The sequence below is a fragment of the Anguilla rostrata genome, chromosome 3, assembly GCF_018555375.3.
Source record: "Anguilla rostrata isolate EN2019 chromosome 3, ASM1855537v3, whole genome shotgun sequence".
NCBI classification, from domain to species: Eukaryota; Metazoa; Chordata; class Actinopteri; order Anguilliformes; family Anguillidae; genus Anguilla; species Anguilla rostrata.
Genome location: NC_057935.1, coordinates 9150163 through 9176190, shown reverse-complemented (window position 1 = coordinate 9176190; position 26028 = coordinate 9150163). Strand labels below are relative to the sequence as shown.

At 49.2% G+C, this 26028-nt stretch overlaps 1 protein-coding gene across 1 annotated transcript in view; it reads right to left on the bottom strand.

The window, feature by feature from the left end:
* Positions 1-26028, bottom strand: part of mgat4b (alpha-1,3-mannosyl-glycoprotein 4-beta-N-acetylglucosaminyltransferase B) — a 95259-nt gene that overhangs the window by 25900 nt on the left and 43331 nt on the right. Inside the window, exons 2-6 of the mRNA XM_064325865.1 lie at positions 17861-18040; positions 16073-16216; positions 14853-14986; positions 8547-8593; positions 6916-7029 (exon numbers count right to left, since the gene is read on the bottom strand). Coding sequence (XP_064181935.1) covers positions 6916-7029; positions 8547-8593; positions 14853-14986; positions 16073-16216; positions 17861-18040 — 619 coding nt within the window. The remainder of the gene's footprint in view (positions 1-6915; positions 7030-8546; positions 8594-14852; positions 14987-16072; positions 16217-17860; positions 18041-26028) is intronic.

Sequence of the window (26028 nt, the reverse complement as noted above, 5' to 3'; positions counted from 1 at the left end):
GTGTCTCTTCACAGGTAGCTACAGACATCTGCTTTGTCTCTCTTCACAGGTAGCTACAGACATGTGGCTCATCCCTCTTTAAAGATAACTCCAGGGACCTGCTTCATATCCCATTTCAGATAACAGACGCATCTCTCTTGAAATGTACAAGATGTCTGAAACAGCATCTGGCTTTAACAGCAGCGATGGCCTTCGAGCGCTCACAGCACCCTGTCTCTTAAACCGGCGTTTCCGCGGGTGACCGGCGGTGATGGATCCGGCGCCCGGCGCGTGGCTCTGGCAACATGCCGCGTGTTCGGGGCATAAATAAAACCCCCCCCCCCCCACCCACCTCCCCGGGGGGCGGCTGAGAGGCGGGAAGGCGAGCATTAACGACACTTCCGACTTCCAAACCGGCGGCGCGACTTCAGATCGCCCCCTTCCCCCAACCAACACCCGCCCCCCGGCACAGCGAGAAGCAGACCGGCAGCGCAGCAGGGATAATGGGGCGTCGGGGAGCCCCCGCTTCTGCGGATAGACCCGCTTATAATGACCCCCAGACGAGAGAAGCGAGGGATTAGCGAAGCCGAGGTTTTAAGAGTCAGCACATCTCTGTGAAGAACAGAGCTTTTCGCTCTCCTCCGGGGAGGAAACCTCTCTCTCTCTGTGGTGATTGCTCTGAGCAGTCAAGGCTCTGTCTGATTGGGGACGGCATGGTGAGGTAGAGGAGGTTTGTTTGAGGAGACGTGACTGTTGGAATTGAAGACTGAGATTCAGAAACAACCCAAACACTGTGAGCACAAGCACCCCGTGCACCACTACAAGACGATATCACCACCGTGAGACTACAACACCATTGCAAGGCCACAACACCATCACAAGACGATATCACCACCGCGAGACTACAACACCATTGCAAGACCACAACACCATCACAAGACGATATCACCACCGCGAGACTACAACACCATTGCAAGACCACAACACCATCACAAGACTATATCACCACCACAAGACAGGTACTGCCATTGGTTTGCCAATATCATCATTGGCTGCAGTTTCCAGGCAGATGTACGGTTTTAATACATTCAGCTTTGTGAATACTTTCCCAGAGTTGAGGATTCATGCCACCTATGAATTTTATAAATGCAGCCAAAGCAAATTTTTAAAACCTTTCCAAATACCTAATTTCAAGACGGCTCTGCCTTAAAATACATTTGGCCATGGCTTCAATACCGACTGGAATATATGATGGAGTCTCAAAAAAAAACTTGTTTTTCCAAAACCCCAGTGCACACGGCAAGCCGTGTAAGTTCGCACTCTCGCAAAGCTCAACTAACGGCTTTGCCTGGTTCTGCTCGCAGTGCCATCGCGAACACGTGACAGCATGCCAGGCACAGAGTGTTCTCCTGGACAGCATCAACACGTCCAAACATCCAAGCGCGAACCCCATCAAAGGGTACAGGGCGTTATTATCTGTAAAATGATCAAAAAATGAGCGCGAGCGCTAAATGAAACATATTTGCCCGAAGACAGAAATGACTCTATCTGAAAATTGATCTGCGGTAAGCACAATGTTCGCAATGGGTTCACAGGTCCCAGTGATTCACAGCACTTGGGTAACTTGTTTTAAGGAAAAACAACCCTTTCCCTTTCATTCACTGAGCATGTGAAAGCAGCTTGGTCGGTATAAATACAGCACTGCAAAGATGATGATGTAGCACATGAACACTAACACTGAGCACGTGAACACTAACAACACTAACACTGAGCACGTGAACACTAACAACACTAACACTGAGCACGTGAACATTAACATTGAGTATTTGAACGCTAACATAGAGCTTCAGGACACTAACACTGTGCTTGTGAACACCAAGCGTGCAAATATTTACATTGAGCATGTGAACATTAACACAGAGTGCACACACACACACATACAAAGACACAAACACAGATATGGTCAAACCATTTTAAGGCTCTGGGTTTACTCTCAGAAGCCAGATATAAACACACTGACACCCCCCCTCCCCCCCTCCCTCCAGACACCCCCCCGCTTTACCCCCACATTTCAATATTTCAGATCCCAGTTTACATGAAAAGAACGATCCTTTCCCCAAAGTCACTGCAGTGACATAAACCAGAAGAGTCGCGGCCCAGCTGTTACTCTAACCGAAGCCATGTTTCTGCACGCCATTCAATCAAAGCTTCAGCAGCCCTCCAGCTGGGTGTTAATTGTCGCTGGCTTCTTACACAATGTCACACAAGCTGAAACGAGGCCTTTCAAAGGGGGCATTTAATTTCCATATTGCTGTCACGACAGCTCAAAACAACAGCAGCGCTCATTCCAGCCAGTGGACGGGATCTGTGGGTAATCGCACGTGCGCTATACCAGGGACGTTCCCAGGTCAGGTTCGGGGCAGTGAATTCAAATGAAACCCTCCGACTACACGGAGGTGTTTACCTGCGGTGTTTGGATTAGGACTGTGGGTAAAGCCCGCCAAACAAGGAGGAAATAAAGGAAGAGCCGAGAGCGGATTCAGCTAAGTCTGCGGCTCACAGCTCAGCAGTAAAGCACAAGTCAATCAGGCACAGTCAATCTCTCTGAACACAGACGTACAAGTACATCAGTCAGACTGGATATACACTCGACAAACACAAGGCCACACAGAAACACACACACACACACACACACACACACACACACACACATACATACACACAGATGCACACGTGCACACACAAAAGCAGATGTAGGCACGCACGCACACACACGCTCACTCACTCATATGCGCACACACATGCACACACACACATGAACACGCGGACACACATGCACACACATGCATACACATGCACACAGACAAACAGATGTAAGCATGCACACATGCACATACGCACATACACACACACACACACAGACTTACTCGCATGCACACACACACATATACACACACTGACTCACTCACTCGCACATACGCACGCACACACACACACAGGCGCTGTGCGATCAGTACAGCAGGGGACATACACTACGCCGGACAGAGGGAGAGCCAGGGAGAGCAGAAGGACGAAGAGCGCGGAGCTCTTCCTCCTGACCCCGGGCCGGCGGCATCGATCGGGCGAGCGCTCTCCCCCGGCGAAACGAGGGACGGCGGAATGATGGAGACGTGTGCGCGGGGTGAGTAAGACACGCCCGCCTGCGAGTATCGACCTCCCCCCCCCCACAGTGATTTACCCGCAGAAAGAGACCTGCTTTTTATCTCAATGGACTCGGGCACAAAAATGTCACTGGATCATTATTCTCCAGGAGCAGGGGCTGCCGTTCTGCCATGGCGTTTTCTCAATGTGTTCCCGCAGCCGGTCCAACCCCCCCCCCCGGTACCCGTGAGCCCCGACACACAAAGGGCTGCCTTTCAAAACTACAAGCGCACACGGCCCAAACGCTCGGTCCCGGCGCTCAGACCGCACACGCTCAGACTGCTAACACTACTCACTCCTAAACTGGAGCCGCACACGCGCGTCCCAGGGCAGAGTTACTCTTACAACTCCCAAATCTCACGCCTCAGATACCCAACGACGGCGCCAGCGCTCAAAGTCTACGCTCGTCTGTGACTAGCCTCCGAATGAATCCGGGCTCGTTCCAAACCAGCACCTGCTCAGGGGCCCCGCGGAAATTAAAAACGGGCTCCCAGCCAGAATCCCGAGCCCAAAGTTTCTCTGTCAGGGAGCCTTTTGTTTTTTTTATACGTAGCGGAACAGGGAGACGTCTGAAACGCGGAGAAAGGCCAGGCCGGGTTTTTTTTTTAATGAGGTACTTGAAAGGCCTGCAGGCATGAGACAGGCCCGGGAACGCAGGCTGCAGAGATTAAGAGACGCTACCGTTCAGCTCCGGCTGCGTTTCAACCGGAGGAGGGCTGGAGCAGACAGCCGCGCGCTCGGCTCCCATCAGGCCACAGCAGTCTGGGCCCTCATCCTCACAGGAAGTGGAAGTACAACAGCAGCTAAAGCCTCCGAACGCTCTGCCTTCTCCCCCCGCTGAGATTTCATTTTTTAATATTTAATAAGTCACGGTTTACTAAGCGCGCAGGCACAGGGGTGTAATCCATTACGCCCTCTGAAGAACACCCCCGGGGGGGTGCGCTTGTAGACTGCACACCCCAGCCTTCACACCGCAGGCGCAAACACAGCCCCCCCCACGCCCCCGCCCCCGCACTTCACCAGGTAAATGTGTCACTAAAGGCTAAACTCTGCTCTTTCACTGTCTGGAGAGCAGACGGCTGTGTGGGTCTGAGGGCTTGGTGTGTGTGTGTGTGGGGGGGGGACGCAGGTGAAGGAGGGCCGGTGTCTGAGCTCCCGTTTTATGAGGTGTGAAGTCACATGGACAGTGGAACTTCACCAGGAGTCACCGTCATTAGAGAGGCACACAACAGCTCAATCACGCCAGCCCAATCCGTCAACCCCCCACCCCCTCCCCCCCAATCTTTCCTCTCTTCTTCCTCACCAAGCTCTCCTCTTTTTCCCCACTTTCCCTCTCCTACCTTCTCTCATTCAATTACATTACAATCACTTACATGGTGCTCTTATACAGAGCAGTGTACAGAAGTGGATGACATCAGCGTAACTCTCCGAAATACAAGTGCAGTATCACCAAGAAAGCACAGAGGTCCATTTATCACCAATAAGTGTAATGTTAACCTCACAAACAACCAGTTCCATTGTAACAAAAGTGCCACTAGTCAGATAACCTTTACACAGCTCTGCCTATAATATTACCCCAAAAGGAAATCCAAAGACAGATATGAGGTTGGTCAGGGTGAAGATGGGCAGAGTATCCGCTGTCCAGACTGTAGTGTACTTTACTCCTCTTTTTCTTCCTCCCTTCTCTCTCCCACACACCTTGGCAGGTGAGATATACAGTTACACTGTTATTAGTCTGGCTGATTCTGTGTGAGCAGGAGGAGGAGGGGAGGGAGGGAGAAGGAGAGGGAGAAAGTGAGAAAGAGACAGACAGACAGATTGCCACAGTGAAGAAGCGAGAGAAAGTGAGAAAAAAAGACCGATAGACAGACAGAGATTGTCAGAGGGTGTGTGTGTGGGAGAAAGAGAGCGAGAGAACAAGAGAAAAGGAGACAGAAGGGAAGAAGGAGACAGAGGCCCCCTCCCTTCGTCCGCCCCAGGCTGTAAGTGAGAGGGTGAATTGCAGTGGGTTGCCGGCGCCTCTCCCAAATGCCTGGTAATCCCGTCAGAGAGAGAGAGAGAGAGAGAGAGAGAGAGAACAGCAAGCCAGTTTGGACGAGATTGGATTGAACGGAGGATTAGAGAGGACAGAGCCGGAGAGCATGAGAGAGAGAGAGAGGGCAGCAGGGAGAGGGCAGACATTTTGATGGATACACGGCTTTAAGGCAGATTCCCAAGGACCTGGATCTGAATTTCTACAACAGGCATACAGCTATAAATGGATGACAGCCACGTAAAAATTCAAGATACACAAATCTCCTCACAGAGAGCTCGGCATATAGTGTGATAACAGACACACAGGGACAGAGAACATGAGAATAATATAAAAATAAATGGTAAGAACAGGGAATTACGCTCATCAAGTTCTGTTATTTTGCGGACAGTTTTTAATGTATTCCGACGGTCTTTACTACAACAACAAGTCCTGGTAAACTGTCCCATGAGTGAACAAATGTTCTGCACTCCATGTTAACAAATATGAAAAATAAGCAAAAAATAAATGAAGCATTTTAAGTCTCCCTTCATAACTTACTGACGACACAAATCGTGTTGACCTTCTCACTACTTCTATATCCTTTCTTACAATGCAATTCCCAGGCTTGAAAACAATACTCTAAATTTGTTCTGACAAAGGACTTTTTCCCCATGTAACATTAGTTAATACTTTGTATTTGTATTTAATACTTTCCCCCACAACTCGTGTTCTGTGGTTTTCCATTTAATTTGCAGAGTGGATTTTCTGGAGCCAGACAAACTTGGGTCAACTGTCACACCAGATTTTATTCAAATGGTGCAGATAGTTCAGCACCTTCTGCTAAATGCCAAAAACTGTGATATTCCATGTCGCCATTTGCATTTGCCACGTCTGCCCACGTCTGGACGCATCAAAGCCTTATTAAATTTCTTGAATAACTACCCTCAGATTCGATTGGATTCTAATCAATCTAATAATTCAGCTATTGTCCTTGCTAAATATATTTATGTAAATTAGCAGGATGTCTGATGCCAGTACTGATCCCTATAGTGCTCCACATGCCACAGCAGAAAGTAGTGATGACAGGTAAGATAATGGAAATTTAATGGTCCGCAGGAGTAATCCCAGGATTTCTAGGAGGCTTGTGGTCGCCGTGGATGAACCTTGGCTTGGACTGCAAGAGCCAGTCACATCAGAGACCCCACGGGAGGGAAATGGCTTACACTAAAAGGTAGTGCTGCCGATGTGTCCTGGAATGAATGAATGAATGAATGAATGACTTTATGAATGAATGAATGAATGAATGAATGAAGCCCTGGCGTGATTGAACCAATGGGGATTCACAAGCCCTCAACAGTCCAATCACAATGGTCATGATGCATCTGTAAATAGCAAATCGGCCATGATACGTGTAACGAGGTTACCAAGACACAGACAGCCCAAGAATCACAGCCTAAGATTCTGACCATTCTGAGAGCAGGCGGTGGGAGTTCAAAGAGGTCTCTTGTCAAAATCCTCACGAGTGTAAACAAAACCGAGAGCACAGCTCTTCTCGATAAGCACTTCTGCCTCAAGCTTCTACCTGCCGTTTCCCAGAGCGCCAACAAATGGCCAGCTGGTATGAGGGTGAGCTCTGCCCACCTGCTCAAAGCAGTAAAACCAGGCGGGGCGCACAGAGGGATGAGAGAGGGGTGCACAGAGGGATGAGAGAGGTTCCTTACTTGACCCTTTCCTTGGGGTCGCCGAAAGACTCCTTCAGCCGGGAGAAATCTGGGTAGAAGTGGACAGACGGGGAGATAATCTCCAGGAGCCCCGACTGGATCTCCACCGGGAACCTGGAAAGAGACGGCTGCGTTAAACGATGAACCAACAACACTGCCATTTACCCAGCAGGCAACTGGTTTTCACACAAAAATACTGTATAAAAATCTATAAGTTAGCGCGATTCTTTTTTTCTATGCTACTTAATTATTTAGTTAATATTCAGCAGTATCATACCACTAAACCATCTGAAGCTAAAAATAAGGGAGAGACAGAGTAGAGAGTGTGAGAGAGAGCAGAACAGACAGAGAATGGGGGGGTGTTGTAATCCCTTATAATGTATACAGGAATGCAATTTGTGTTAGTGCCGAGTTTAGAATTTGAATTTGGGTATAGGAGGTAGTTGAGCAAAACGAGGCAGACATTGCATGACTGCATAACAGTGTCCCCACAAACCACAGGGCATCATCAGGTCCCCACAAACCACAGGGCATCATCAGGGCATCATCAGGTCCCCACAAACCACAGGGCATCATCAGGGCATCATCAGGTCCCCACAAACCACAGGGCATCATCAGGTCCCCACAAACCACAGGGCATCATCAGGTCCCCACAAACCACAGGGCATCATCAGGTCCCCACAAACCACAGGGCATCATCAGGTCCCCACAAACCACAGGGCATCATCAGGTCCTCACAAACCACAGGGCATCATCAGGTCCTCACAAACCAGAGGGCAGGAACAAATACATAAGTTAATGTATGAAGAGGAGCGCGTTGCCAGGGGAACGGGCTCGTTTATTTAACAGGAAGTGACAGAGCATTTAATCCTCATGCTGAGCTGAGGCACGCAGGCAAGGACTCCCAAAATCAAAGAAATGTAAATCACACGCGAACACACACAGGCACACACAAATGAGTGTGGTGCTCGCACAAGCAAGTGTGCGCATGCACGCACACGCACACACACACACACATGGATACGCACACGAACACACAGATATGAAAAGCAAGCTCACACATGTACAAACACACACAAACACAGACACATACACACAAACACCTACACACACACATACACGCACACAAACACACACCTACATATGCACGCAAACACATGCACACACATGCATGAACACACACACTGCTGCAGTTTCTCTGCGGTGACTGTGCTCTGGGTGACTGCTATACAGCACACAGAAGGATCCTGGTCAAAGGGTCCATGGTTCACTCAGGCGAGAACCCACCAACACCAGACCTCACTGAACCCAGAGTGTGCTGGAACTGCGCAGATTGCACAATGTTCGCGATACAATCCTTTTCATCAACCTTGAATAAAATGCTCTGTTATCCTGTATGGACATAGCGCATGTCCTCTATGAACCTGGTCATACAGTGCATTCCAAGTCATCGGAGTGTTATCTGTGACGTCACAGATAGACCTCGTGTGGGTTACAGACCATACGTACAGGAAACGTACAGGAAACTGTAGTTTTCACAGTCCCAGTAAACAAGTGCACACGTGGGGAAAAAAGACGAAATGGTCGTGCACAGATAACGCTCCACAGGCAAAGAGGGGCCGAGCACTCACAGACGCTTCAGGTTCTCTGCCACTCCGCTGGCGTACTGCTGGTCCGTCTGTGAGAGAGCGAGAGCGAGAGGGAGAGAGGGAGAGAGAGAGAGAGAGAGAGAGAGAGAGAGAGATGGAGAGATTGAGAGAGAGAGATACTTATCAGTGCACTTACATTCAACCATTAAGTGTCTTCATCAAACGTACACACAGGGCGTGGCGGCGTGGTTCTACTGGTAAAGACACACACTGTAACACAGGGGAGCGTAGCTTCATTCAGCTACGGTTCCTCTCACTCATAGACGACTGGTTGTTTTTAGTGAGAGATATACAGTACCGCTCTTCCGATCAATGCTAGCTCTCAGATATAGCAGTGTGTAAAACAGTCATGCTTTAGCCACTTTGAGCAGGTATGTACGGGTCACCAAGGTACCTGGTTGATTGATTCCAAATACAGGGTAGGAAAAACCACATGACCTTTCGCCATTTAGTGTAACAGTGCCCCACCTGGGAATCAAACCTGCAGCTTCTCTATTACAAGCCCAGTTCCTTCACACACTCCATCACAACCCTAAATGTGAGTTCGTGCCCAAGGCGTTTTTTCCCTGCAGTGAAAGTCGTATCATGACCTAAGGTTGCGTGACCTTTGAACTCAGCCTGTCACGCTTCAATCAAGGAAGTGCTTGAGGTACCGACATCCCGATTCGGTTTCTTTCGGCGCGTTAAAAAGGCGGGACAATTCCATCTGTCTCCCCGCATGTACGCGAGCGATAACGCAGCTTTAATTTCATTAGGAGGCAGGCGGGGGGTGGAGAAGGGGCCCGTGCAGCACATGGTGTAATCAAACAGAAACACAGGAGGGTTGTTGCGGGAAGCAGACAGTTCAGCCAAGCAGAGGTCACAGCAGCAGTCAGGATCAGCCACAGGCTTCACGCACACATCGCCGCACCTCCATAACAATGAGCTACGCTCCACTGTAGCATAACAAGAAGGGAGCCCCTAAAAACAGAGCAGTGTGAATGGGCTAAAGCAACTTTAGAAAATGAATTTAGCTCCAGGCAATATCTCCATTTACCTTTTATTAGCATTCTCCAGCCTATACACCTCAGCACTGCAACAGTGACACTGTTACCAGAGTGTGGTCACGGTTACAAAATCCACCCAGCACACACACACACACACACACACACACACACAGAAACACGGTTGTGCCCAAGACTGTTCACACACCAGCTCATATGACAAAAAACACCAGGGATCACTTTCACAAAAACAAGAGAGAAAGAGAGAGAAAGAGAGAAATACTGTCTGTACGGTCAATGGTTTTACCGATTAGGAAAAATCTGCATCGTTTTTATTTATAGAAATTCCAAATCCGTTGCATTCACAATAATATATTTTGTGATCTTACAATAGAGCACATTCAGTCTGAATTTGAAACTGACACACACACTCACACACACACACACAGAAAAAAAAAGTAAGAGAGACAGGGAAAAGCGGGGGATTATTACAGGGAGAGAAAAAGGAAAAGATATACGCTGTCACATTTACACTTCTGAAAGCAGGAAAGCGTAGCGCTTCCTGTGGGCTACAGAGCGCTCTCTGCGCAGACGGCGATGGCGTGAAAACCTGCCGCGACACCTCTTTCCAGAGTTTCTGCGCTCACATCGATGAGCACGCAGAAAACCCGTCCTTAAATATAACCGCTCAGGAAACCTGTCTGAGGAAAAAAAACCCGATGAACGCGAGCGAGTTTATCGCAAGACGAGGGGCGACGCTCCATCTCGCTGCGAAGGACACGGGAAAGGCGGGAAGTGGCAAATAACAGGAATTCCACAAAAAATTCCGTCTGTTTCCTCTCTTCCGCGGTGATGTCGTGTTCAAGGACGGCTCTAATAAAAAAACATTTTAAAAAATAAGCATTTTCGTCTCACTCACGCTTGCTCTCTCTCTTTCTATCTCTCTCTCTCTCTCTCTCACACACACACACAAAAACACACACACTCGTGCACGTACACACAAAAGGAAAACCACTCGAACGAGGATTTATGACTTACTTGACGACGGCATCGCGCGCAAACCTGACCGCGCCGCGCCCTAATCTCATCCCCCCCGGCCGCATTATCCCCAGCCCTCCGTTTATCTGCGATAGCAGACGCTCGCGTTCACGCGCCGGCTTTAGCACGTAGCCTAGCGGAGCCGCTAACGAAGCGGGGGCGAGGGGGCTGGAGTTGGCCAGAGCCGCGGCGCTCTGCGGCGCTAGCTCTTCACAGGAGAGCGAGAAAGACGTTAGCGGCCGCGAGGGCAGGCCTGCCGCTTATCTGTCGGTCGCGGTGGCGCTGGGAGTGACGGGAGGGGGACAGATTTGGGGCGCTTGGCAGACGTTGAATGGGGGAAGGGGGGGGGTGCGGGAAGGCTGGAGGGCAGCAGCTGTCGGGCGAGCGATCAAAGGCGACGCCGCAGCACACACGCACACGCACGCCGCGGTCTGACGTGCGCCGCTTCCCCCGCAGGTCCAGCGCGTCCTCTGAGAGAGCGCCACCCGCCACCCGCCAAACACGTTTATTCAGCTCTCCGCAGATCTAACCACCCTCCTGCCCATCGCTTCTTCATTTGGCTCTCTGAACTGCAGCTGACACCAGGGAGAAAGAGGGGGAGGAGTGCGGCGAGTGGGAGAGAGGGAGAAAGGGAGGCAAGGAGAGACGAAAAGGGAGAAGGAGGCAAGACGTGCGGCAGCTGACTGGAGCCATATGCGATTCCAACCCCCCCCCCCCCCCCCCCAAACTCTCTCTGCTTTCTACTTGTCTGAATAAAGCTCTCTTTTTCAAAAAAGACAGAGAAAGAAGAGTATAAAGAGGGAGGGAATGGGCATGAGAGAAAGAGAGAGAGAGCGAGATGGAGAGAGAGGGAAAGAGAGAGAGAGAGAGATAGAGAGAGAGAGAAAGAGAGAGAGAGAGAGAGAGAGAGAGAGAGAGAGAGAGAGAGAGAGAGAGAGAGAGAGAGAGAGAGAGAGAGAGAGAGAGAGAGCCAGCATTACTCCCCCAGTGAGATCCAGGGGCCTTTCTCAGAGAGACGAACGGTAAAAATGAAGTCATTTGTTCTGCGCACTTACACTTACAGGATCTGGCTCCCGGGGTGGCAAGTGCCAACCATAACTCCCCGCCGGAGTTAGCATAGCATTTAATCCCCAACCACGGCGCCCTGCGGCTGCTCGCCCGCCGCCAGCCTATCAGCGTCTCCGCACCTTCCCCACTCGCGTTCACTCCTGGACAGGACTTGTCACTCCCTTAAATTGGTATCCTTCAAAATTCATAGCGGGAGGCTTACGACTCGGCGAAGGTATGTTATTAAACAGGCCCGCGGTGAGACACCCTCCACTGCCGTGCCTGCAGCGCGGTCCCTGTGTCTGCTGTCACCGACCAACAGTGACAAAGCCACTCTGTCGATAACTCTCACTCTCACACGGCGTCCTGTCAATCAATCAATCTCTAAATATAGCAATGCACCAGTCTCGCTAGTGTCTCACACATCTAATCAATAATACGATGCCCCATCTGTCATTCACACAAAATACTGCACCCGGTCAATAACATGCCACCGCGTCGATCATTCTCATTCATACAGTATAAATACAGTTAATCAATAATCAAATAAGTTGTCAATAATTCTCACTAACAGAGAATCCATTCAATCAATAATAGAAGGTCCTGTCAATCATGATGACTAATACAGCAGCCTGCCAATCAGTCAGCTTCAGCAATTCATTGCCCTGACAATCACTCTCTCAAAGGGAGCACACTGTCAATCTCACAGACACGACACTGTCATTAAATTAGACACAACACCCTGTCAAATGTTCTCATAAATACAACGCCATTAAAATCATTCTCATCCAACAATAATAACCTTTCATGCGAGGGAACGGCTCAAACTGCATCGCAGTTCACCTTTCTTAATTCACCTTTCAAAACACGCCAGAGCTTTGCTTCAGCAAAAATCTCAGATCCCAGAGATTTGCCTGGCTGATAACAAATGAGAAAAAAAAAAAAAATCATAAATGCATTCATGTACTGATCCATTAACGGCTATCAACAAGGACGTTAAATTCTTAACCTAAACAGCGAGCAGCACTATTACAGTTTGTTCCCAGTCTTTAACATCCTGTACATTAGCACATACGCGCGGCTCCCGGACAAACATGCGCGGTGGTGCTCTGCGATTTCCAGACGGGGGCTATTATAGTTCAGGGACGGAGACAACGCCGCCGTGGCTAAACACACAGGAGAGCGTCTGCTCTAGAGGCACAGGAGCCCTGGCGCATTAAAATCACCGACCCCCTCGTTCCCGTCCCCCGGACGGGCCCCGGACGGGAGAGCCGAGGGCCCAGCCTGGACACGCGGGGCGAGCGGGGCGCGAAAAAGCAGCGAGCGATTATCATAATAACGGCCGGGCACAGGCAGGGCGGCGCGTTAATTATTAACCGAATCAGCAACACACATTTTCTGTAGGTGGCCTCCTGTTTCAGGGGGTGACTCAAGGCGATCTGAGACCGAGCCGTACGTGATGTTACTCATCAGGCTGTAAGCTTCCCCCCATGCACGGCCATTACTGGGACACAATCAATGCCCGGTATCTGGCGCGCAGACGCTGGAGGAAGTGCTATATTTAGCGGGGAAATACTCGGCGCCCGTCTCAGTAAGTACACCGTCCTGCCGGTTGAGAACGCAATTATTTATCCTTACATTATGAGATCAGACGGCGCGGCCGTCTATCCACGCCCACACTGGTCTGAGCATAGCTGGCAACTTCCCAGTCCAGCGCGAAGACAGACATGCGAGAGGTTAACATACAAACAAGGAAAAAACAGACAGACAGACAGACAGACAGACAGACAGACAGCCTGATGGACAGACGAACAGACAAATGTGCCCACACACACACCCGCACACACACACATACACACAAGCGCACGCGCACACACACAAATACACACACATACAAACACACATAGACACACACACCACACACAGGCACTCAGACGTGCATACACACATTCACACAAATACACACACACACACACACACACACAAAACACACACACACACAACACACACACACACACACATACCACACTACAAACACATAGACACACACCACACACAGGCACACAGCGTGCAACACACATCCACAATACAACACACACACACACACACACAAACACAAGCACACACACAAACCATTAATATAATCACTGATTCACTGACTCATCGTGAGGACAAAGGCTTCGAGCTTTGGGACCTGACAGAAGCATATCCACTCACCTGACAACTCCCGCATATTTTTATACACATCTGTGTTTCATCGCAACAGGACGCTTAGTTAAACCTCTCTGTGAATGCCATCTCATTTGTTCTAAAGGCCGGGTGATATAAAGGCTATATATACTGCTGACACAATCGTCCGAGCATCGGCAACGACATCAATACAACGGAAGATTAGAATCGGAGTGCTTTCAGCCTCCGACGACCGAACCAAGATGGGCTGAAATGAAGATCATTCACAGCCCCAAAACCACAACGAACAATCACAACCCAAAATTAAGCGTAAAGGGTAAGACTGGTCAGGGGTCAGTGATTCCACGTCCGGTTTCGCTCATTACGTACCAGGGAAGGCCGCAAGGCTGGTCTCTGATGTCAGACATACAGAGCAAGTAGCAGTACACGGGTTCAATTAATCCGACTCAGATTTAAAAGGCATAAACAAAATTGGACAGTTGAAGCCATTTCAGAGTTCTGGCAGCAGAAGATCGGAGCAGAGGTGGAAATTGGTCGCCGCTACACAGACGCTGACATTGACGTCACGTTTTATTTCACGCGGAATTATTCATGCATGAAATAGCGCACAGAAATGTGCCGGAGCAGAGCGGCTCGCGTCGTCGGGAAAGCAGGCTGTACGCGATGACAGCTGCACTCGAAGACTCAGCCAGAGCGATGAACACAGATGAGCAGAACACCTGTTCTTATCAGTAAACTTTTCCGTTTTTTTTACACCCCGTTCTCGTTATTTAAGATCTGTCGACAGCACGTGTTTTGCAGCAAAGTAAATCTGTTGGTGTAGGGATTAGAGTTCTGAGTGGTGTGATGTGTGAACAGTGGTTAGACCGTAGGAATCTGGACCGTGACTATGTTTGAAGTCCACTGTACTAACACTTCACGTGGCACGGCCATTTTGTTCACAAGACATTTTGGAAGAACCCTGGATAAGAAGGTCTCTCAGTCAGGAAACAAGAGAGCAGAGAACTCTGGGAAAGGGGCGGAAGCTCACCTCAGCGATGAACACCACGATGACGCAGTCCTCCTTCTCGGCTGGACTCAACTCAGACACCAGGGAGCTGAGGGTGTCAGTCAGGTACGTGTGCACCTCCCTCTTCACACTGGGCACGCCCATCACTATCGACACTGCAACAGCAAGACATGCCCGTCAACATTCACAACGAGCAAGCCGCGCCCACCTCAATTCATGCTGTAACAGACATACACCGATCAGCATCTACAATCAAAAATATAATATAATATACAAAACTGAAAAGAGAGGCATTATCACTACACACACAAAGAAAAAACAGTCCAGGGAAACGACTATTGTAAAAGAGAGAATGCAAGGGAGGGAATGAAAGAGGGAGAGATAGAGAGAAAAAAGCATGAGGAAGAAAAAAAATGGATATGAAGAGTTGGATGAAAAGGAGAATGAAAGAACAGGTGAGACACCTTTGCGCTGGGGAACTGAGCCGAATCAATGCGGGCGTTTTGAGCGGAAACGGCCGCGGATGGCCGTCGATACTTCACGCTGCTTCCGTTCGACGTCCGCGTCCCCGGCGGGAATGTGTTTTAGCGCGGCCATAAAACTGACTCCAATTACCGCGGAGCAAACACAGACGGGGTGAACCGCGATGCTCTTTCGAGCGCACCGCCGTGCCCCGCCATCGCCACGGTAATCAATTCACAGAGGTTCAGTGCCTCTTCTAAATCTTGTTATGGAGCAACTGCCCCGGTGAGATATCGGTTCATTAGAAAGCTCTGCTCCGTCTACCGCTCCCAGGATGGCACTGTTCTTAAAGAGACGTACCCCGGCGGGGATGTTAGGTCTAAGCGGGGCGGCGCTGCCACCCGACCCGCAGGCGGCCGATCGGAAGCAGGGCATTATGGGACAAAGAGTCTGCGCCCCGTCTATGAGGGGGGATGAGAAGAAAACGGAGGTGGAAAATTACACCATCCGTACGGCTGTCTGCGAGACAAAAGGTCTCTCTCGTTCGTCAATGTGATGAGAAACAGGGTCCACCCTCCCAGCATGCAATGCGTTCGCAGAATCTAGTTTTACAATAAAAAGGGGAAGGGGAGGGGAGGAGAGAGTAGGGGTGAGAAGGAGAGAGGGAGGGAGGGACTGGTAATGGGCTGAGAAAGGGACAGAAAGGAGCAGAGAGGAGGCGCAGGAGAGCAGATTCAGAGAGGGGGGTGGGCGAAGCACAGGGGCGGGGGCAGGCTCACCCCCAGTCCGGCCCTGTCCCACGTGCACGGCCGGCTGTAGGCTGCTCTCCTTGGCCAGCAGGTGAGGCAGGTGGTGGAAGATGCTGGGCAGCTGAAGAACATTCTTGCTGTACGTGACGTTCCACAGCTTCAGTTTGGTCTCGTCTGCAACACACGGGGGGTCGGAGGTCAAAAGTCAGAGGTCAGCCTCAAGATATTTCCCACATGGCCTTCAGAAGAGGACAGTCCATTTTGACCCACACTCAATATCAGTTATTTTCCATTAGGTAATGCAGACAAGGGAACATGGCATTCTATTTGCAGGAAGCCGTAGGGAAGACAGAGGGCTGAACAGTGGGAGAGCAGACCTGAAGATGGACGCTGCTGGGCTGAAATGCGGGACCTGTCATTTTTCATTTCCGAAGCCCGCATGGTTGCATAAACCCATCTGACCGAAACTACCGGCAGGAATAAACTCTCAAGAAACAGCGAAGAAACCAGCTTTTGGCACAGTTACCGCTGAGTTTTTCCCGTACAAAACAGCCCATGCTGCCCGACAAACAGTGCAAAAGTACGAGCAAAACATGGTAAAATGCTTGAGTGCGGCTAAAGCTTGCCTCATCTTTAAAATGCCTGATGAGCTCCGCTGGAGAAGCCGAAACCCCTCTTCTGTAGACTCAATAATACATCAAGGCCTACTGTAAATTGTAGAATGGCTGTTCTCATTTCACCGATTCAAGGGTCATGCCAGCCTTCTGAGGAGACTTTAATCCGCGTTTACACAGGAGGAGTGAATACAGAATAGATACAAATGAGGATCACAAAGTCATCGGGGAGGACGAGGATGCCAGCTGAGAGAGGAGAGAGGAAAAAAATACGGTGGAAAAACCCTGCAATGCTCTCATCGTGAACAGACACTGCGACTGCCACTCAAACCCCTGGCCAAGCCCTGTCGCTACAGAGAGCTCGATGGCCCGTAAACAATGACATCATCCTGCAGCCACGCGTATGACAGCTAATCTCTGAATGGCAAAGTGTCACCTCCCCCCCCCCCCCCACTCCCCCACTCCCCCACCCCCCAATCTGGCTGCGGGGCGTGTTCTGGCAATGGCTGATCTCAGATCAGCGATCCAGTGAAACATTACAGCCAAAGAGGGAGGACGCTTGTCATTTCCGCCATTTCAACTGGGGGCCGGCTCTGTTCCTCCCGCGCGACAGAGGCAGGCCCCAGAGGGCTTTGAGCGGTGAGGCATTTTTCATTCGAAACTCATATCCTCTGTTCCCCAAGGCAACTGAGCCATCTAACACACTTACCACAGGCCATCGATGAACAGTATTTGTGCCCTGTGGTCAAAACTTACCAAACAAAGAGCAATGCTACATTTTTCTCTCACACAGACCTTGTGCAATTATTTAGATACAATAGAGCAACCAGGCACATAATTCCGGTCTTTTATGGATGTAGACCAATCGATGCAAATATAGACTCTGCTCCTCCAACAAGAACTGGAGGTTCTGGCCAACTCTGGAAAATGCCATTGTGAACCTGATCCCTCCTGGCACAGACAGAAATTATGCCCCCTGCCCTGTAACTGACAGATAGCTACAGGCCCAAGGATGTCCACATCCATCGTACCGCACAACAGATTGACTACTATGTAGTCAACCGCTCCATCTATGGTTCATGGTCTTCCACCACATTCCTCAACTAACAGAATGTTCCAGGTGTGATTGAAAGCCCCGGCCTCATTTTCCATACCTGACAAAGCACCCCGTGTGAGGTCAACATTCTCTCACCACGTTCCCTACCTGATAGACTGCTCCAGGTGCGGTTGATATCCCTGAGTGCTTGCTTCTCTGCGATGGCCCTCTTGATCTCATCCAGGACCAGGTTGAGCTCTTTGGACCGTTTGAGGTTCTCTTGCTCCGCTGAGTGAAGGCGGTCCCTCAGAGCCAGAAACTCCCTCTGGTAAATATCTACCACATCACCTGTGGGTTGGGTGGAGAGGGGGTGGGGGTGGGGGAGGGAGGAAAGAACATAGGCAAGGGTGGTTGGGGGGGGGGGGGGAGAGACAGAAAGATCAGCTGAAGTCATTTCCAAACTTGCAGACTTAAGATGGGCAAGGTTGTTGTGGACTGAAAGGGACTGATTAACTAAGACCGCGGTGGAGACCCATTATCTGTCTCGCTGTAAACGCACGGTTGCCTGGGTGACAGCCCGGCTGCCTGATGTGCAGCGATGAAGAATGGGGGGGGAAGGTGGAGGTTGACACCAGGTCGGTAGAGACAGTGTGTTGGTATGGCTTTTAGAGGAGTACATCAGCACGGTCCTCTTCGAGTGGCGCTTCTCAAGCAATTACCCAGCTTAACGAGCCAATCGATAACCCGGAGAGGAGAATGATGAGGACTGACTGCGCAGGCAGGGAACCGACTCACAGCAGTGAGCAGTGGGCCAGAGCCACTGTTCTAGGACCAGCAGGTACCTCTCCCTCTCCTCTCCTCTCTCTCTCTCTCCCTCCTCCCTACTGTCTCTGTCTCTCTCTCACTCTCTCTCTCTTTCTCTCCTCTCTACTGTCTCTCTCTCTCTCTCTCTGCCTCTGTCCAATTCAAATGAGCTTCATTGGCATGACATACATACATACATATTGCCAAAGCATGAAAAGCATGAAAACAGAATACAAATGTGTTTGTGTGTGCATGTATGTGTGTGTAGGGGGGGGGGAGCTATTTGCATATGTTAGCTTGTGTAATGTCATGCCACATGCATTACACAAGCTAACAATGCAACATTGTGCAACAATGAATGTTCATCACAGAATGGCTCTCTCTCTCTCCATCTCAATTCCATGTTTTCCTTTTATTTTAGATTGCCAAAGCATAATAAGTGAGCATGCAAACACACACAGATAACAATCATACCATAATATGGGCTGGTAGGGGAAAAAAGCAAGATGTGTAGAGGAAAACAAGGGTATCAGAAGAAACCGGAAGGACAGAGGGAGGGAGTCTCTCGCTCTCTTCTATCCATCCCTCCCTTGCTTTTATTCTCCTTCACACTCTCTTTTTCTTGCTCTCTCTCTCTCTCCTCTCTGCGCTTGAGTAAAACCCTGGGATTTGTGAGGGGGGGATAAACTCTGCATGGTGGGGATGAGACGTCACATTAGAAGGTCAGAAAAATATCCCGTGAAACATCCAGAGACACGGCCGACTCACACACGCCGTTCCACAATTCCTCTTTAGCGCTCACCAGTGTCACCGCTGTGACAGGCCGCTCTCCTCCATCCGCTGACGCTCTGACTCAGAAAGAAAACGCAACTTTGTGGTGAAAGGGTCACGTACGCGTTACCGTTTATGAACGCGGACGCTTTTTTTGCGATGCACGAAACGCAGCCGCGACTCTCAGCAGAGTAAAACCCGGCGAGGACGCAGAGTCTCAGCCGCGCGTTCGCTCCAAGAAAATGATGAAATGCGGGCTCAATGCAGCAAGGCTTTTGTCTTGTTTGGGGAGAAAGGAAACCCCACAGCGCAGCCAGCGCAGCCAGCCAGCCAGCAGAGAACAGGGTGAAGACATGAATGGAAATGCACAGGTACACAGCAGCCAAACCGGCATCTCACACTGAGAGACAGGGGACTGCCCCCCCCCCCATTCAGTGCGCATTTACGAGGCACAGCGGGGACGGCCTCCTCCGGTGCTAAAGTGGCGAGAGATCTTTCCAACCACATATAGAGGAGCAGACATCCACTCTGAGCACCTTTCCACACGGTTTCACAATACCTCTCCATTTACACTGTAAAACACCTCCCCCCCCCGCCACACACACACACACTCATACACGCCCACACAAACACACGCACACACTTACACGCCCACACACACATACACGCCCACACACACACACACAGACACACACAGAAAATCGCACAAACGCAAACACATATGCTCACACACACACGTGTGCACTCACACATGCACTCTAACACACACACACACACACACACACACATATGCATGCATGTGCAAACACACACACACATACACTCAAACATGCACTCACTCTCACGCACACACACACACTCTCTCTCACAAACACACACACACACACTCGGCCTCTCTACCATCTATGGCAGAAAGAGAAGCATAGCTGGATTAAATCCCTTTCAAACACCCACTAAGAGGACATCAACATCCCTGGGTCAATACTAAGTATGTAACCCCTGTCTGAGCTTAGATGGCTTTATAAATCCTTATATCATAATTGATAATTAATAATAAATGGGAGCCGTGTTGGAGTCTGAATATCTCTCTGGGTCAGTGCTAGCCCTGATTTCCACGCCATAAAGTGGAGTGAAACACAAGCACACCCTGTCTGTCGCAGGGTCCATGCAAAAGGCCAAGTCGTGGGACTGAACCCACAACATTCCAGCATCCGATTCCTCCTCATGTAACAGCACCCAAATATCACCTCCGCCAAAATTTGAAAATGTCAGCCGCCTCACTCATGAAGAGAACACATAATGTTTTTAAGCGGACATATTTCTCAGCTCCTGCATTGGGAACCCATGCAGATTTAAACAGTGTGTGTAATCTTACTTAAACCTTCAGCCAGGGGAGTGTCCTTTTAGAACGGGATGCTCTTTAAAGCCGCGTTACATCATGGCCAGTGTGTGTGTGTGTGTGTGTGTGTGTGTGTGTGTGTGTGCGTGTGTGTGCGTGTGTGTGCGTAGTGGACTGAGCCACTTCCTGTTACATATTTGATTAGATTTCACAGAAGCGCTCTCGGAAGCAGGACCTGCAGGGATTAGGAGCAGCGGCCTGCTTATCCCAGCAGCGGGATGGCCGCCGCCCCTGCTGGTCGACAAGCTTCTCTGCTGGGATACCGGTCGTCAAGGCGACGCAGGTTCACCCCCAAACGGAGCGCAAGCGGAGGCACGGCTGAACCCCTCTGCAGCGGACTGCGGAGAGCGAGCCGGGCGGAAGGGCAGAGGAGCGAACGGAACCGACCCGGGACACACAGCGGAACCGAAACCTGGGAAAAGACCCAGTTCCCAGAGACCTCCGCCCAGCAGGACCCATCCCCGTTGGGCTCACGGGCTCACGTTACTCCCTCCGATCCCCACCCTTCGGCCGCCCGACGACCGGGCAGCTGTGAACTGAAATCAATTTGCATTCACAAAGTTCTCCCGAAAAAGAACTGCAGGGCTGTTGGGGAGATACCAGTTTGACTGCCCTCCAACCACGTTGTTCGTAGCCGGGCGCCTCGTAAATCACCTCTGCACCACCCGCACCTGGCAGCCGATGCACCTTCAGAACCCACGCTAGCCCGCGACTACTTACCGCACCGGAAAATGACAGCCTACAGCTGATTTTCATCACGTTTACATATTCGGCAGATGTCCCTATTCAAAGCAACCAACACCGCTTGCATTTTTCACACACAATCCATTTATGCAGCTGGATATTAAACCGAAGCACTTCAGGTTAAGTAACTTGCTCAAGGGTACATCGGCAAGTTAATCGAACCTGCAACCTGAGAGATACAAGTCCAGTTCCCCCGACTGTTAGGCTACACCAGGACTGCCCAACCATGTTCCTGGAGATCGACCGTCCTGTAGGTTTCCATTTCAACCCTAATTTGGCACACTCTGATTCTTCTAATTAGCAGTTCAATGAGATCTCTGGCTGTTGAATGAGGGGTGCATTGTTTGGGTTGGAGTGAAAACCGACAGGACCGTACATCCCCAGGAACAGCAGCCCTGCACTACAATGTTGCCATAACGACAAACACCAGTGATAGTGCTCAGGTAGCAGTGATCAGGTTGCGCTTTGATCACTGAGAAACTTAATGAGTAACCGTAAGTTTCACTGAGTAACAGAACAATCTATTTCACTGTATGTGCGTAAAGTTAACCAGGCAGGCCTATGCAGTTTACAGCTACTTTGAGAGGTTTGCCAGGGGATACCACAGCAATTGACAGCCTTCTTTGTCAGTGATAGCATCATGCATGCACCTTCAGTCTGACAGGTTACTTTACCCAGCCAGTGGCTCTTATACATCTTATACAACCCAGAACACTTCTCAATATAAAGCATGTCATTTCTATTGCAATGTAATAATTTTACTTTAAAATGACTAACCCAAATCTCGCCGAGCAGGAAGCTGTGACTATGAACTTTGAACCAGTGAAGGAACAAACAAAGTGTTTCTCTTCTTCGTGCTAGTATTGAATATAGGCTGTATGTATAGGCTTTTCTCATAATAACTTGTACGCAGGTTCGTGGTTAACGTAGTTAACGTGACGTTGCATCTGTACTAGCTGGTCAGGGGATGCTGTTGGCACGGTCAGGCACTAGCCTACTGCTCATTTTAATCAGGTGAATGCACTGGTGGTTCTCCTGTCCCGCGAGTCGCTCTGGCTAAGAGCATTTGCCGAACGATTGTAACGATATAGTAATTAACGAATTGCGCTTGTGATAAAGAGCCTGGATGTCCCCTAGTACCAACCCTTCTGAACGGTACTTAACCTGAAAAGCTTCAGTAAATATCCAGTTTTATAAATGGAAATATATATTTTTAAAATGTCAGCAGGATAACTCTGGATAAGAGGGTCTGCAGAGCAATTGTCTAAATACAATGCATTATTACATCTGAGTTTTGACGCAAACCTGCGCTTTTTCCATCCACTGTGAATTACTCAGACCGGGACAGTCACAGGCGGACGAGCGTGATTACATTTGTAGCTTACGACTGCTCTGTTCTAAATTACGCCTGGTGACGCAGTCTTCGGGGATTTGCAGGATCGGGATTTTAAAAAGTAAAATTTGCAATCGGCGAGTTTTTCTTTTCATCAAACGTTGTGAAATGTTGTTAGATCACAATCTGCTGATAACAGTAGTTCTTATTTTTTACCACAACAGTCTTTTCACTGGAAGGAAAATTTTTTAAAAACGCTGTCCTGAAATACTGTTTGTGCACAGGGAATAATACAAACAAAAAGATAAGATGTCCTTGCAAGAAATGTAGGATTTAATATTTGCCAGGTCCCACAGTTTTTAAAGTTCATCAGAAGAATCCCTGACGCAGCTTTGGGGTACGGTGTCCATAAACTACACTGACCAAAACAAACTGGACCCAGCCTGCAGAGAGAAGATTTGCTCTGAGGCCATTTAAACAACTGCACATTAATTTTATAAATTACAATTCTTGACAGACTCCAAGAATTTTACCCACCCATAATACGTGAAGAGGTCAGCAAAACACTCTTTTTCAGGGTCATGAGGTGGCAGTGTAGTATAATTGTTATCAGCTTGGAATGCAGTGGCTGTAGGTTCAGCTGTTCAAAGCGGGGGGGGCAAGGTACTTTACACTCCTGGGCAAGGTGCTTAACCTGTACTACTTCAGTAAAACATCCAAGTATACAAATGAACTGTATGCAAAAAAAAAAAAAGAAAAAAGTAACCTTTTTTGTGCTGTGGATAAAGGCGTGGGCTAAATGGCTGTAACGTAATGTAATGTAAATATAATGTCATGCAATTTCCCCTTGGCAAGGACAAGCCTCCCCCGCACCATAATTTCTGTTTGATAACCCCCCCACCCCCCACCCCAACCCCCACCCCCACCACAGTGTCCGCGTCCAAAGTGCCCAGTGGACCTGCCGATGCCGTGGGACCTCTCGTGGTCTGCCGTGACCCGCGGCTGATCAGCCGCCCTGCTAACCGTCGCCGGACTCTGCAAAGATGGCTGAGGGGTCAGTCAACCTCAGGCCGGTGAATCCAGCTCCCTGCTGACGCTAAGAGTAGCGGCTGCATTGAGAAGTAGGTTAACCGCAAGCTGCAGGTGGCTGCAATCAGGGGGGGGGGGCAGCCTAAAGGTAAATGGACGCTGCATTTATATAGTGCTTTACAATTGATGCCTCTCATTCACCAGAGCAGTTAGGGGTTAGGTGTCTTGTTCAGGGACACTTCGACATACCCAGGGTGGGGATCAAACCGGCAACCCTCCGACTGCCAGACAACCGCTCTTACCTCCTGAGCTATGTTGCCCCTAGGGGTGGGGGGGTGGTGGTGGGAACCACAGCTCTGACACGTGGGGTTTTAGGTTTTAGGATCCTGTTCGAGCAGCGACGGCTGTTCGATCTCATCCTTCACGTGTGTCAGCCCCGTAAATCCACCGCTCAAGTTTCGGGCCCGAGAGAAGAGGGAAAGCGGATCTGCCTGTGGAGCTCGGGGTCGAAATTCGGCACGCAGCGGTTCGGCTGTATCGCGCCGCTCACCCTTCTCAGGATACGGTAAAACAGTGCCAACCGAACGCAAAAAACACACTTTACTGATATTCTAACCTCAACAGGCTGAAGACCTGGCAACCCGCAGGCAGAACTCCCACTGGACCACACGACAGGTTTGGGGCCTGCAAATGGCAAAAAAGCTAAAAAGCAGCTAAAACGTACTGATGTCACAGTACCAGCAGGCCTACCTGTTTTTCTGAGCAACTCATTGAACTAAATGAGAGCAGTACACCAACACTTCAAAGCTATTATGAAGCGTACGATCGTTAACGAATCTTCAAATTTAAATATACATGTAAATTGCGCCTTCAGCTCTCTAGGTACCTCACAATCACGCTAAAATGGACGAACTGGTACAGTACAGTTCGACCTAGCTTGAATGCCAGAGACATATTTGAAAATCAAATGTCAAAGCTAAAAAATATTCAGGAATTCTCTCTTGCTGTGTGATGTATGTGTGAATACATCTGTACAGCTCATAAATTATGTGTGAGAAACCTGCTACTTTAGTATGCAACCCTCTGTAATGAGATATGGTGGGAAAGGCTAAAATAGCCCCATGTAAAATAACCGAATATCCACTGTAGTTGCAGTATTTCTCACTTTTTTCACCCCCTTTATGGCACCTGGATTATTAGTTTGACAAAACCGCAGACGTTATGCCACTTTTATTGGCATACATATTATAGACAACGAGGTTTATAAGACAGTATAAACCACTGTGTTTTACCTCAGTGCTTGCCAAAGTCGTTTTAAAGAGTGCAAGATACTCAGAGGGGTGGTGCAGTATCACACAGCTAATCACATTCGCTGTATTGAATTCCCTCGAGCTTTCCGTTGCATGAGGTCAAAGGGTGGTTTGGCATTTCTATAACTTAAAGACCGCAGACTCTGACTTGCTGAGTCTTCAGTGGTATGCCCTTACAGTAGCGACACAGCCCTTTGCCTGTTAATGTATTCTGCTGTAGTCACAATTCACGCGTCGAGATTTATTAAATATACAACACACAAAACATCAGCTGGTGACAGATTTTTCACCCTTTGATCATGGAGATCCCAGTCAAGTGAACTTCAAATCGGCGCACCCTTACACTCAGATATTTCAGATGATATTTCAGATGAGTTGCAGTAATATATGAGTTTAATTTATCCAGAATTTAAAAAAAAAATCACTTTACGTGATTAAATTTGCATTTTACCTTTTACATTTGAGGAGTTTAGCCGATGCTCTTATCCAGAGCAGATTATAATTAGTGATTGATTGAACACAGATTCCAGCTTAAGTAAAGTCAACCCAATAGCGTCCCATCCCTTTTTATTTGATTGCATCTAATAAGATGGCCTCACCTCTGCGCGCCTCACATTAAATCACTCATATAGCAGCAAAAAAGTATTTGAAATTAAAAGCCTCGATCTCATATCTCTCTGTTGTTGATATCACTACGGAATTTGCCTCAATCTCGGTCACAGATAAAATCCCTCTTAAGGCCAGGGGTGTCCAATCTATTCTGATAAAGGCAGGTGTGGGTGCTGGTTTTTCTGTTCTAGCCAAGGACTAGGACGCTTGATTCTACTTATCAAGGTCTTAATTGAAGACCAAGATTAGTTAAATAGTTAAATCGGGTGTTGTAGTGCTGGGCTAAAACAGAAACCTGCGCCCACACCGGCCCTTTTCAGATAAGACTGCACACCCC